The sequence below is a fragment of the Sinocyclocheilus anshuiensis genome, unplaced genomic scaffold (assembly GCF_001515605.1).
Source record: "Sinocyclocheilus anshuiensis isolate Anshui unplaced genomic scaffold, SAMN03320099.WGS_v1.1 scaffold1262, whole genome shotgun sequence".
NCBI lineage: Eukaryota > Metazoa > Chordata > Actinopteri > Cypriniformes > Cyprinidae > Sinocyclocheilus > Sinocyclocheilus anshuiensis.
Window position 1 is genome coordinate 506026 of NW_015558617.1, and position 14758 is coordinate 520783.

Genomic DNA, 14758 nt, shown 5'->3' on the forward strand with positions numbered 1-14758 from the left:
TCTCTGGGCTAAACTCGGGGACTGGAGCCCTCTCTGGGCTAAACTCGGGGACTGGAGCCCTCACTGGGCTACACTCGGGGACAGGAGCCCTCCGTGTGCTAAACTCGGGAACAGGAGCCCTCCGTGGGCTAAACTCGGGAACAGGAGCCCTCTTTGGGCTGGATTCGGAGGCTGGAGCCCACACTGGAGCGAGCCCTGGGGCTGGAGCCGACACTGGAGCGAGCTCTGGGGCAAGGCGCACTCGGGCGAGGAAGAGGGCCCTGAGCCGTCCATTTCTCCTCTTCTTCCTTTTCTGATTACGGGTGAATAGGGCGGCCAGCGGGCTTGGGTCAGCGGTGGCCAGCGGGCTTGAGAATGCCGCGGCCAGCGGGCTAGACATCGGCGCGGCCGACGGGCTTGACTTCGGAACGGCTGGCGGGATGGAGAGAGCTGCCGCCAGCGGGCTTGACTGAGGAACGGCCAGCGGGCTTGGGAATACCGTGGCCGGCGGGCTTGACATCGGAGCTGCCGGCGGGCTGGAGAGAGCTGCGGCCGGTGGGCTGGTTCTGGATCGGGGCTGGACGCTCTCCAGACACCGGAGGATCCCTTCCCTCCAGCTCAGTCCTGTGGTGTCTGAGAGGTCCACGGGGTGATAGCAATTGGCCCCGATCCTGAACTGAAAGTTGAGCGTGGCGCCATCTAAAGCCGTCGCCGCGAACAGGCCCGCAGAACTCCCAGGCATACTCGACGAAGGGGAGATCCTTACGGGCTATGGCGATGAATCAAGCGGCGATTTCCATGATGCGGTGAGAAACAAACGGGAAAACAAAAACACTTTCTAAAACGTAAAAAAACACTGAGAGAAGAGGTGCCGCTCACTGCTTTGGTCTGGTATTCTGTCACGGTGTGCCAACTGTGAAGGAGAGAGGAGATGAAGGAGATTCCAGAATTATCACAGACTTTATTTACAACAGGGAAAACCACACGTAGGACACGGGGATTGACGTTCAATACCGGACGGGAAACGAGGGGCAGAACACACACAAAACATGGAACAGAGTCTGACACAGATGATGTATAAATCTTAATTTAAAAAAATGTACCCTTATGACTGGTTTTGTGCTCCAGGGTCACATGTTTCTGGAAGAAAATGCCCACCCTACCTTTTAATAAAGGTTTAAAGGGGTGATTCACTGTTTTTTTTCTAGGCTTGATTGTGTTTATGGGGTGCAGTCTAATGTGTTAATGCTTCGTTTTTTAAAAAAATGCATTATTTTTCACATAATTTACATTTATTCCACACCGCTCTGTCCCTTCTCTGAGAAACACACTGATCATTTCCTTCATTTTATGAAGCCCCTCCCTCAGAAATAAGCGATGGGCTCTGATTGGTTAGCTAGCCCAGTGTGTTGTGATTGGCTAAACCGCCTCTAGTGCTAAACGTCCCGCCCTTCACCTCAGCGGCATGTGCTCCGGTTGTATTGTAAACAACGGCGTCATTCATATCGCTAATCAGTTTGAGCCCAATTGAGAAGCAGAGGATATTATTAAATAGGATCGTGCAGAACCTGTGCAAGCACGGCTTTTAATGGTAGGCCTATGTTTTTTGTTTATTGTTGTCTCATACTTTTAGATACACTGGTATTTGTAAATGCTACTGCTTATGCTAGCTTTTAATATACGGTTTTATCCTGATTAAAGCTGTAATACAGTACGGCAACTGCACGCGTGTACATGTTTAACGCTTCACATAGCTATGTGAAAATAAGTGTATAATTGGAACAGTTCATTGTTGGAGCTGAGCTGAATGAGAGAGAGAGAGAGAGAGAGAGAGAGCAGAGCAGGGGAACGCGAGGAACAGGATTGAGAACCGCTGCTTTAGAACATTGATTTTGAAACTTGTGAATCTATTAGAATCATTAGAAGACAGAACTACGATTCATATATGAATAGATTTTTACGTGCACCTCTAGTTTTTTCTTCCTCTTCTCTAAAGCAGCACAGCATGGCCTCGCCCCCTTTCCTGCCTTTTCCCGAGGGCGGGGTTATCTGGGTTTGTTAGTCACGAACCCGGGAAATAACTGAAATTAAGTTGTTTCATTGCTTTCTCTGTCTTCAACCCCAACATTTGAGCTTTCCTTGTGCTTCAGGTCAGAACACAGCTCATTCCCTTTGAAATACTGGAAGAAAATCAAAATAATACATCTTTAAGCACTAATAATTTACCATCATTGAGAAAATTGAATAAAACCGGCGAATACAAATCAAAAAGTGACACTCTTGGTAGTCTGCTTTTTATTTTGATAGCACTCTATACAGAAACTCCACAACAAACAATAACAAATGCAACTGATAATCCTTTATGGATCCAGTAAAACTTACAGTTACAGTGGTAAAATATTACGCACTGATACAGCGCACAGTAAAAGTGATATGTAATATTAAAAAGTATATGTAGTAAAGTGAAAAATATAAAAAGCGAGTACAACAGTATATAATAGAATAAATTATATGTATAATACTGATAATCCTTTATGGATCCAGTCAAACTTACAGTTACAGTAGTAAAATATTATGCACTGATACAGTGCACAGTAAAAGTGATATGTAATATTTAAAAGTATATGTAGTACAAGTTGTAGTAAAGTGAATAATATAAAAAGCGAGTACAACAGTATATAATAGATTTATAATAGCATAAATTATATGTATAATACCAAAATAAATAAATGAATAACAATAGATTAATAATAGCAAGTAGAATATGTAAATCAAGGGTGGAATAATACAGAATAGACAATAATGCTTCAAACGCTCCACCATCATCCCCGTCCCAAAGAAACCCAAGATAACAGGACTTAATGACTACAGACCTTATAGTACAGTATGTGCAATAACCTTATACTTAATTATCACCCTAAACCCTAGTACATCCCTACAACTTATTTTATTTTATTCTATTCCTACTCCATCTATAGCACACCTGTACATACAATTTATTATTTTTTTGTGGTTTATATTTATGCATGTGTATTTTATTCACATCTCATTTTTATTATGTGTGTGTTATTGTTGTCTCCGTGTACTGGAAGCTTGTGACACTATAACAAATTCCTTGTATGTGCAAACATACTTGGCAATAAAGCTCTTTCTGATTCTGATTCTGATTATGAAAAATAAATGAATAGTAAATTATAAAGTAAAATAAATAATCATGAAATGTAGTTTTATAACAGTATTGTGTAATAATTATTAAACAAAGTAAGACAAAGTAAGAAACAAGTAAGGGGGGGAGAGAGAGTGTGTGGTTAGAATATGAGCAGGGTAATTCTGGCCATTCATTCAGGGCTATTCTGGGTTTTAACTAGTACTAATACAACATTAGGCTGTGGAAGTATAGCCTACTCTCTTAGAAATGCAGAGAACAGGCTTTCTTCAGCTTTCCTTAAGGCTTACGTTGTCCTGTTAGCAATTGGCTAAAAAGGAAAAAAAATAAATAAGTCCACAGATTTATGATAAGCTATGAAATCCTTATAATCAAGTGATGACAAACTTAATCTTTGCAAATAAGTAACGTTAGTGAAATTAAAGAGATGATTTAGCTCCATCCTTAATCCTGACAGTCTGGTATTGTCTTGTCAAAGTGCTCACTGTACATATTGTGCTCATAACACAATTTACTTTATGATATAAACTACAATATAATGTTTTCGCCTGTCCCGATATGAGAGTTGCCTTCACCAATATGGCGGCGACGTTGACGTGCCGTCGAGCGGCCAATGAGGCGTCTAGGTATTTATTGTGTCTATGTCCGTGCATACTCTGATGGCTAATATTACCCACAAACCATTGCGCTTTGACGAATGATTCGGTTGAGATCATAGGTTGAGATCTACAAACATGAATAAAAAGCGTTAAAAAAAAAACTACAAACATGGCGGATGTGCGCGACCGACGGTTAAACAGAGAGGTTTAGATAAAGGGGTTTGAGTTACTAATAATCAACATTTAACCTGGTAAAAAAGTATTTATTTAATGTTATCTGTGTTATATTTCATCTGCAACAGCAATGTAGACTTTTATAAACATCCGTTTGGTCATTAACTTTTAAATGCATCATTATGCAGAAAATATGAGCAGTTCTCTGCATGAAGACCCGCGGCACGCAGATCAACGTGCTACTTATTTTCTCTCCGATATGGTAGGAAGTTAAATGAAATGAAAAGTGGAGGATGTAAACTGTGACAAGATGACTGACAGGCCAGTTTACGGTGACAGTGCGTGTAACTGTGCGACAGAGCGGTCCGTTAAAGACGCAATTGTATGACGTGATAGTGTGTCCCAAAGCTTGCGTACTCTTTTACTACACACTCATAAGTGTGTACTTTTTCCTCACCAAAAAAGTACATACTTTAAGGGCGTAGTATAATAGGCACATTGGGACGCAGCATCAGTGTACCAGTAACAGCCCTGCTAACTCAATCCAGCGGACCAATCAAAACCTATCACTGTTCTAACGTTTGAGCTCAATGGACCAATCAAAACCCTATCCTGTTGTGACTCTCGGCACAACAGGCCAATCACACAGTCATTGTACCAAATCTGAAAACCAGTGTCATAATGTCAGACTCGGAGAATCAGAACGTCAGATTGTTCTCTGTAGAAAAACTGATATTCCCAATAAATAAGTTACAGTCAAAAAATGGATTTGCAAAATGTTTATTTATATAAACACAAACATATATATGTTCTCATTTGAACCAGCGGATCAAGCCGTACATTGCCAAAAGCTTTAAACCAAAATAGAATAAATGAACAGAAAGATCAGTGTTAAAACATAAATAATCTGATAAACTGGGGATTTTACTGCTTTGGACAAAATGATGACACTTTATTCAAATCATCATCTTGATCACATGCATTTTATATTACAAATTCCCACAATGCTTCAAAGCAGAGGCAAACCATGTGTGCAGCAGGAAGAAACAGATTTTACTCAATATTTGTCTGATATCAACGCTGGTGTAGGTTAATGTAGCTACACTGGCATAAAATGTATTTGAAAGACAAGCAGGTATTTAAAACATGAACGCAAAAAAAAAAAAAAAAAAAAAAAAAAAAAAAGAGTATGATTACAAAGAAATGTATAATAATCTTTAATTCAGTAATTAATGACTGAGATTAGAGCAGGACCCCAGAACCAACCTGAGGGTAACAGCAGCGTTACCATGTAACATTTGTAATTGTGTCTAATCGAGTTTCCAGCAGGTTATTGTGGATAATAAAAGCTGCACACCCATCCTCAACTGCATAAAAAGAGAACTAAACACAAATAAACAATGAGGCCAATATTTCCAGTGGCCAGTAAACAGGGGATATGATTTATACAAACTCACACATACACAATCTCTCTCTTTCACACACACACACACACACCTGGTTTTCCTTAAACCTGGTCTCTGAGTTTGGCCAGTCTCTGAGAGAGCTCGTCCTACAGTGACAAATATAAAACCATTATAGCACATATCTGACATGAGTTTGTTCGTATTTCTATATTCAAGTATGTGTGTTATAATACCTGTTCTGCAGATGCTACGCTGGTTCCCACCGATCCTGTCTGACCTTGAGGAAGCTCCATATTGAGGTCCAGCCTAAAGGCACAAGTACAGGCATTGTTTTTTTAATCTTACATTTTTGTCCTAAATTGGGTTCAGTTACCAAAAAGATGAATCTGAATATCAGTAATTATTGGCTAACTGATTAAATTACTTAGTCAATAATTCAGTCTGATATATCATATAGAAATAATAATAATAATAATACACTACCGTTCAAAAGTTTGGAATCAACTGAAATTTACATTTCTATTAAGTAAATGCATTGAATTGACCAAAAAAGGGACAGTAAAGACATTTACACCTGATCAGAATATTAGAAGGATTTCTGAAGGATCGTGTGACTCTGAAGTCTGGAGTAATAGCTGCTGAAAATCTAGCTTTGACATCTCAGGAATAAATTATATTTTTAAATGTATAAAAATAGAAAACAATTATTATATATTCTAATAATATTTCACAATATGTTTTTTTACTGTATTTCTGATCAAATAAATACAGCCTTGGTGAGCATAAGAGACTTTTCAAAAACATCAACAAGTTACCAACCCCAAACTCTTGAATGGTAGTGTGTATTATAGTATTTACTTAAAAAAAAAAAAAATAATAATAATCTCAGCATTTGGAAATGTTCTTACCCGGCCTCATCTGCCATTTCCATCATCAGAGCATCGACTTGACCCTAAAACACAGCATAGTGTCACAAAAGGCAAAACAACTATGTCAGCGTAGTAAGCGAGTGTATGCATCACCTGTGGTGTAGTGAGTGTTGTGGTGCTGCTCATTGTGTCCTCCATCTGAGCCGTCTGTACGTCCAGAGTTTCAAACTGGCGCTCAAACTTTTCCATTAGAGCTGAAATCTGACCAATCAGAACACAGAGAATTAATACTGCCAATAAAATCTAAACAAATCAGATCAACGCAATTATTTTTATGAGCTGCTCAATGAAAACACTTCAAGAACAAAGAACTCGTCCTTTCACCTTCTCAAGGTTCATGCTCTTCAGGGTTACGTCCATGCCCTTCACCACCCCCGCCATAGATTTGGTGACCTGGAGAATTAAAAATCAAAAGTTAACTGTTAAATCTATTGGATAAATACTTGGGTATATCTAGTTTAAAAGGAAAAAGCAGTTTGTGTACCTTGTTCATGGTGACTGCCGTCTGTACTCGAGCAGCCACCGCATCCACTCTAGCGCTCATTCTAAGGAAGTTCACTGATTGGTTCTTCTGGCGGATGGCGTTTTCCGCATGTATCCGGGCAACCTCCATATTGCCCTTCTGGACTGCCTAAGTAACACAGACATAAGCAGTGGTTCATCGGGACATTGGTCATTAAATTAGATTTGTCTTAGATTTGAAGCAATACATTTTACATATGGCAAAAAATGGATGAGCTTAAGTGTGAACAGAATTGGTGATCAGACTGCTTTAAAAAGTTTGTAACATTAATGAGAACTTTCACTCAAGTACGTTTTGGCTAGATATTTTGACTTTTATATTTAATATAATTCTTGAACATGTATGTTTACTTTCAATTTTTTCACAAGTATAATGTATCAGTACTTTTTTCTATGCAAAGCTTAAAAATCATAAAGCAGCTCCAAAATCTGTTGGGTTAAGATACTACAGCCTAAAGGTACTTTTTCTAAATGAATGGAGCGTCTAAATGCCATTCAATGGATATGTGTTTTGTTTTTGTTTGTGATTGTTTACCTTCTTGACCTTGGCCTTCTCTGCTTTCTCTTCTTTGTCACATTTCTTGGAGCTGCGCTGAAGTTCTTTGGCTGCAAACTTGAGGTTAAACAAATTCTCTGAAGTCAAAAGTCAAGGAAAGATTTTAAACAGAACCGCAATGTTTGTGTTACTATCTGATACCTTCAATAGATTTTTATTTATAAAAAAATATGCCCAATACACACTTCAACAATGTAACAATAACGATTACATTATAAACAAACAATGTACACTGTCTCGAAACCGAACAAACTAGTCTGACAGGCTGAGAGTTCACCTAAATAACACATAGGCGGCGACATTACGTAACTCTACGTCACAGTCGTACCTGGCGGAATTTGACGATGTTTTTGATAACCCAATTACCAAAATAATCACTTGTCATTTCATAAACTGACTAAATTAAAAACAGAACGGGGAGTTCCCCATCTCCTTTAACTTTCCAATTTAAATCGTTTTACTAAGTTACATACTAAAATCCACTCTGTAAATCAATCTGTAACGTTACCTCCACCGATGAGACAAGAAATCCCGAATGAGCTTTGTTTGATATAACGGCTATAATGTGACTCGACCTATTGGTAACGTTATATGCTAAAATGTTGCCACCACCGAGTTAAACCCATAAGTAACTCTAAGTGAAAGTGATTAGAGTCCCATAGTGAATCTGGACCGGGCCCGACCACTGCAGTCCGCAAGGATACTCTCCATGTTCGACATAATCCGGTTCGGCTGCTGGTTCTTCTTGAGGAAGTGTGACGATTAGACGGCAGTAGTTTTCAGTCGTGACTTTGCCAAGCTCTTCGTGTGGATCAGTAGCTGTCCCCCTCTCTGTTTGTTGTAATCTTCCTTCACTTCCGGTGTTCCGGCGAATTCAGTTCCCCTGTTTCCCCCTCACAGCGCCTGCGCAACTTTAGTACTAAAATCATGACGTCATGATTTCGCCCACAGGGGAACTGAATTTACCGGAACACCGGCTTCTCCAAACAACTGGAGTGACGTCACAGTCATGCGCTCAGGTCAGCGATCGTGGTGATGTCACTGGCAAAACAGCGAAAGAGAGGATAACGATTCACACACTCACACACACACACACACACACACACATAGTGTGGATATGGATATATATATCCATAGTTATCTATATATGTCTATAGATGTAGATAAAATACATCATAGTTTTACTTACATTCATGTCCTTTTGACTGGTACGGATCAGAGAGACAAATCACAGTTACACCTTTATTATATAAAAAAAACCCAATCCAAAATGTGTAGAAAAACAGGACATAAGTTTTATGACATCTAACATCATGACCATCTTCATTATTATTGTCACTGAACAGACTGAGACTGTCACATGACAACAGATCCCTGATACAAAAAAGGAAAAAAAAAAAGGGCCATGAGAAATGGAAAGGAAATGAGCAGACAAAATAAACTCATCTGTTCAACTCCTTTTTAAATGAAGGGAACAACACAGAGCCCGAGGAGGTTAATGCTGTATCCTGATTGGCTGGGAAACATCTTTTAAACAGGTGAGGAAAAGCAGTTTAGAGACTGGATGGAGAGGGTGCTTTCCACAGTAGTGCAATAGAGAGAAAAACAAAAGTGAGAAAGAGGGATAAACAGAAGAAGATAAGGGAAGGTCAAATCAGAGAGAAAGAGAGAGAGAGATGTTCCAGTGTTTAAAAAAAATCATTTTTGTACACACACCCCTTGACACCACAAACCAAACTCAGATTCAACTTATGATCGCTTCAATTTATAATGCCATTTATAATGTCTTCACTATCCTGAAAATACACCAGTGAAACACATTAACATTGATTACATGATCACAGTAGATGATTTTCAGAGTTTCTTGTTGTCTTCCTTGTTCAAAACATAACAGCCTTTTCAGTCTTTCATGATAATGGCGTAGAGAAAATAATAAAATAATAAAAATAAACAGTCTGTTGCTCTTCAGATAGCTTGAGGGCACCAGCTTCAATTTACATTATATCTGAACCAGCCAGAGTCCAGGATTCAGACATCACCTCACATCCACCAATCAGCTGCCACATATACTTGACATAAAATGTGCAAACATTATCAATACTAATGTTCTCCTTACTGCAAGATAAGAATGAATCAAAGTGTATCATACAAGAGTGGAAAAATATAAATATATTCTGTAAAAACAGTCTGAAGTGTTTGTGTATTTGAACAAGAGGAGAAGGGAGAAGTGCATTTTCTCCTACATTTCCCATAATCCTCCTCGTGTCTGTGCTCAAATAGATTAAGGTGAGTGATCTGGAAGTAGTTAATGCACCTCAGAGGTTGCACCTGCACCAAAATTGATTATTGAACAGAGGTAAATGCATAACCTGATTTAATAGTAAAGTCAAGTCAGCTGAATTAGACGGTAAACGTAAGTGTTCTCAATGACCCCCTGCGTAAAAAAGGGTATGAAAAGAATCCGAGATGGAGGAAGGGAGAGGAGAGCAGCACCATCTTTCTGACAGAATAAATTCCTCGGAGTGAAAGAAACCAGAAAAGAAACCAAGCTGGAAATCAAAGTGAAACAGGAGGAGGAAGGGAGGATGAACACAGAGAGAGGGAAGGAAAGCTGACTCTTTAGCGCTCTGGACCAGAATAAGGCAGAGGTGTGGCTGTTGATGGCGTGGTAGTTTCTGTGGAAACCACAGAGAAGAGAGAGCACCACAGTCCAGGAAGAGTCATGAACATCAAGTTTCGGAGACAAAAACAGCAAAACAAACAAGTCACAAAAAGACAGTACTAAAAACAAAATCCCTGCAGTATCGCTGTAGTGAGTCTGTAAAGATCATAAAATGTCAATGTGTCCAGCCCATGAGATGGCTGACCCTTGCACGTTCAGTCATGCGACGGACTCTTCCAGAACGTGACATTCCTAGATTCAGTGGGTCTGTTGTCATCCCCTCATCTTCAGAGTCATCGTTGTACAGGACAGTCCTTCGACCCTGGTTACGAGTATTAACCCGCCCCGACTTTGGAGTACTTTGATTTGACCTCTGACTTCCAGTTTTTGTTGACGACGAAATGACATCGTCTTCCCCTTCTGATTCCTCTTCTTCTTCAAGTTCCTCCTCTTCCTCCTCAGGTTCCTCCTCTTCCTCTGGTTCTTCCTCAGGCTCCTCTTCATCTCTTTCATTTGCTCGGCGTGCTCGTTTCTCAGGTGTTGTTGTTTGCGCTCCTCCTTTCCGTTTTCCTTTTGTGTTTTCAACAGAGGCCGATGCCGCTTTGCCTTTCTGTTTGTGTTGCGGGGCTTTGCTGTAGTCATGATCGCCGCCGTCGGCAAAGCCGGCCACCTCAGCCCCGCTGTCGTCACTCTCGGACGAAGACGACGAGGTTCCGGAAGAGGACGACGATGCGGATGTTGAGGATGATGATGAGCTGGTACTCTCACATTCAGAGACCTCTCCCTCTTCAGTTAACGTGGCAGCTCTCCGACGTGAACTTCGACCTCCGTTTGGCAGAAAGCCATTGCCACCTATATAGATGCACAGAGGACACAATTTCATGGTCAAATTGGAGGTAAAGCAAATTCTTTGCAATATACACTACCATTCAAAAGCTTGTGGTCAGTAAGATTTTTTCATGCTTTTGAAATTAGTCTCATTTTCTCACCAAGGCTGCATTTATTTGATCAAAAATACAGTAAAAACAGTAATATTGTGAAATATTATTACAATTTAACACAACTGTTTCCATTTGAAATTATTTAAAAACATAATTTATTCCTGTGATGGCAAAGCTGCTTTTTCAGCAGCCATTACTCCAGTTTTCAGTGTCACATGATACTTCAGAATTAATTCCAATTAGTGTTGTTTTTGGCGGCCTGTTTTAATTTTAGTTTTAGTCTAGTCTTTGTGTGAAGCTGTCATTTTAGTTTTTATTAGTTTTAGTCACGTTCATACTCTTTTTAGTCTAGTCAAGTTTTAGTCAACTAAAAGTCTGAGCATTTTAGTCTTATTTTAGTCAGAATTATCCATGACTATTTTCGTCTAGTTTTAGTCGATGAAAACTGATGACATTTTAGTCTAGTTTTAGTCGACAAAAACTGATGACATTTAGTCTAGTTTTAGTCAATGAAAATTTTATTTTAGTCTCTTTTTAGAAATGCAATTCTATTTAACCCAGTCAATATAGTATAAGTACCTAGTAGTATAGACGAAACCAAAATTTTCTTTTAGCCAAACCCATTTCAAACACACGCATAGAGCGGGATAATACGCAGAGCGTCACACCACGGGAAAGTAAATCTTGAGCGGTGAACTAATTTTCGGCAGCCGGAATTTCAGTGCATCTCTAATTATTGGCGACATTAGAAATGGATATTATATAATAGCTGCTTTTTTGAACATTTTAGCAATTTAAAAATATTAAAAAAGGATTTTTTACACTGCACCCCTGCTCTCGACAGACGCGGCACCCCGGTTGGGAAACACTGGTCTAAATAATGCCGCGAGTGGGGCTTAAGGAAGTGACGTTGCCTGCGTCTGCGCAGTGCGACCTGATGCAGCCCCTGAAGTGAGACACAGGAAACAGAAATACTGCAAAATAATAATAATAACGCGACTAAACGAGACGAAATAACGTTATAACATTTTGTTTCGTCTCGTTTTGGTCAACGAAAATGAAGAGACATTTTAGCATCGTTTTTATTTTGTAAACCACATTTAGTCTCGTTTTTATTCGTCAACAATATTGCATTATACATTTAATTATAGTCATCGTCACATGACCAGCATTTACGTTGCGTCTCGTCTCGTTTTCATCACATGATAAAGGTTCGTTGACAATGATATTTAGTCATAATTTTTGTTGACGAAAGCAACACTAATTCCAATATGCTGATTTGGTGCTCAAGAAACATTTATTATCAATGCCTGTTATTGTCAGGCGACATTCACCCTTGTACAGGTCCTAATGGGGAAGTTTGTCCCGGTTTTTACAAAGGGCGAGTTTTGGAATCCGGATCGTACTTGGCTGAACGAAATTCCGCTGTTGTACAGGTACGAGTGTCATGCAGTGACAGGGCTCCAAATATTAACAGCATGGCTAATATATCCCACCTTTTCATGGGTAATGGCGTGGTCGTGATGGACGACGAGGCGGCTGCGAGGTCTAGTTTGGAGAGGACAGTTTGCCGGGGAGGACGTGTTGTGGACCAGAAAGGCACCGAACACGATGAGAGCTTAGTTGATGAAGAGACTCTTCCAGTATCAAGAGATTCTGCCGATTTGTTTGGGGACTATTTTGACACAAAAGGTTTATATTTTGTGCACTTAAATATAAGGAGTTTGTTACCCAAGGTTGATGAAATAAGGTGTTTACTTAAGAATTGTAAAGTGGGGATTTTTTGCTTAACAGAAACATGGTTAGACACATCTGTAACTAATAATGAAATAAAAGTAGACGATTATAATGTTATTAGGAAGGATCGCAATAGACAAGGAGGAGGTGTTTGTATTTTTATTAGATCGGATATTAATTTTAATGTGTTCGACATTAAAGGAACACTCCACTATTTTTGAAAATAGGCTCATTTTCCAACTCCCCTTGAGTTAAACAGTTGAGTTTTACCGTTTTCGAATCCATTCAGCCGATCTCCGGGTCTGGCGTAGCACTTTTAGCTGCAGCTTAGCATAGATCATTAAATCTGATTAGACCGTTAGCATCTGGCTCAAAAATGACCAAAGAGTTTCGATATTTTTCCTATTTAAAACTTGACCCTTCTGTAGTTACATCGTGTACTAAGACCGACGGAAAATGAAAAGTTGCGATTTTCTAGGCCGATATAGCTAGGAACTATACTCTCATTCCGGAGTAATAATCAAGCAACTTTGCTGCCGTACCATGGGTGCAGCAGGCGCAATGATATTACGCAGCGCCTGAAAATAGGCTAACTTCCGTAACTTCCAATAAGCCTATTTTCAGGCGCTGCGTAATATCATTGCGCCTGCTGCACCCATGGTACGGCAGCAAAGTTCCTTGATTATTACGCCGGAATGAGAGTATAGTTCCTAGCCATATCGAGCCGAATGGATTCGAAAACGGTAAAACTCAACTGTTTAACTCTAGGGGAGTTGGAAAATGAGCCTATTTTCAAAAATAGTGGAGTGTTCCTTTAATGTTGAGCAAGAGTTATTGTTCTTGGATTTATTGTTGTCTGTGACTAAGCCTATACTGTTTGGAGTTTGTTATCGTCCACCCAGTCAAAACAATTTTTATGAGGGACTGGAGTTTGTTTTGAACAAACAATAACGACGATTTGGCAAAATAATGTATTATTATGGGGGATTTTAATACAAATATAGATAATGGAAAAGGGGATCATTTTAAAGCTTTACAGTCATTATGCCAATTATTCCATTTAACCCAAATAATAAACAAATCTACTAGAGTTTGGAAAGGTGGGGAAAGTACCATCGATCTTATTTTGGTATCTGATGAAAAATATATTTCCCAGAAAGGAGTAATTGAATACGGTATCAGTGATCATAATACATTTTTTGTACAAGAAAATGTAGTAAAATATAAAATAAGAATCATAAAACAGTACGAACTAGATCGTTAAAAAAATATAATATTGAAGTTTTTAAAGGCAAAAGGCAATGAGTTAATTGGAATGATATTCAAAATATCTCAATAGTTGATGCTTGGAAAAATGTTAAAGTTTTATTTCTTAAAGTAATGGACAAAATTGCCCCCCTTAGACAGGCGAGAGTTAAGCAAAGAGCTAGTCCTTGGATGGATCAGAAAATATTGGAAATATTAAAAAATAGGAATAGGGCTCTCTCGATTTATAGGAGAACTAAGAATCAGGAAGACTATTCAAAATTTAAAGCACTTAGAAACTTAGGACAGAAAAATATAAAGGAGGCAAAACGTCCTTTTATTAAGGAACAAATTCAAGAAAACAAAGAAGATCCTAAATCTCTGTGGAAGGTGTTAAATAGGTTCCATTCAATTGGTAAAGCGAAATTTACTGTATCAAAGGTAGGTCTAGATATTGATGGCAAGATAGAATTTGATAAAAATAAAGTTGCTAATAAATTTAATTAATTCTTTTCATTAATTGCTAATAGTCTAGTTGATGAGCTCCCTCTGTCCAAAGGAAATTATGGGATTGATTTTGTTAAGAGATTTTATTTAAAACAAGGGGTGTTGCCAAATAGTTTTTCTTTTGCTAAAGTTAGTGTAAATCAAATTACTAAAATGCTAGAAGAGCTTCAAGTGTCTAAGTCAACTGGGCTGGACGATATTCCAGCTAGATTCTTAAGAGATGCTGCAGATATTATAGCTCCAACTATTACATTTATTGTTAATCTTTCCTTGGAAAATGGTATATTTCCATCTGATATGAAGTTAGAGCTAGGAGAGTTCAGAGAGTAGAAATT

The 14758-nt window shown here is 38.9% G+C and overlaps 2 protein-coding genes across 4 annotated transcripts in view; both read right to left on the reverse strand.

Moving 5' to 3' along the window:
* Window positions 1-4682: 4682 nt before the first annotated feature.
* LOC107680401 (charged multivesicular body protein 1b) lies at window positions 4683-8192 on the reverse strand. The gene is made up of 8 exons (XM_016476281.1): window positions 8036-8192; window positions 7311-7408; window positions 6738-6884; window positions 6578-6646; window positions 6347-6454; window positions 6233-6276; window positions 5558-5630; window positions 4683-5470 (listed from the first exon to the last, which is right to left on the reverse strand). Exons 1-8 carry the CDS (start codon window positions 8049-8051, stop codon window positions 5426-5428), a joined length of 600 nt encoding a protein of 199 aa, XP_016331767.1. The 5' UTR covers window positions 8052-8192; the 3' UTR covers window positions 4683-5425.
* Window positions 8193-9027: 835 nt separating this feature from the next.
* Window positions 9028-14758, reverse strand: part of LOC107680390 (bromodomain and WD repeat-containing protein 3-like) — a 37075-nt gene continuing 31344 nt past the window's right edge. For all 3 annotated transcript variants that reach the window (XM_016476267.1, XM_016476268.1, XM_016476266.1), the window contains exon 40: window positions 9028-10845. In XM_016476267.1, the coding sequence (XP_016331753.1) occupies window positions 10169-10845 (677 nt within the window). In that variant the 3' untranslated portion in view covers window positions 9028-10168. The remainder of the gene's footprint in view (window positions 10846-14758) is intronic.

Bases quoted from the DNA above. Each gene is read 5' to 3' on its own strand.
- LOC107680401 (XM_016476281.1), bottom strand. The intron at 6,277-6,346 runs GTGATGCATACA...GCTGTGTTTTAG, and splicing joins CAACACTCACTACACCACAG to GGTCAAGTCGATGCTCTGAT. The intron at 5,471-5,557 runs GTATTATAACAC...TTGTCACTGTAG, and splicing joins GCGTAGCATCTGCAGAACAG to GACGAGCTCTCTCAGAGACT.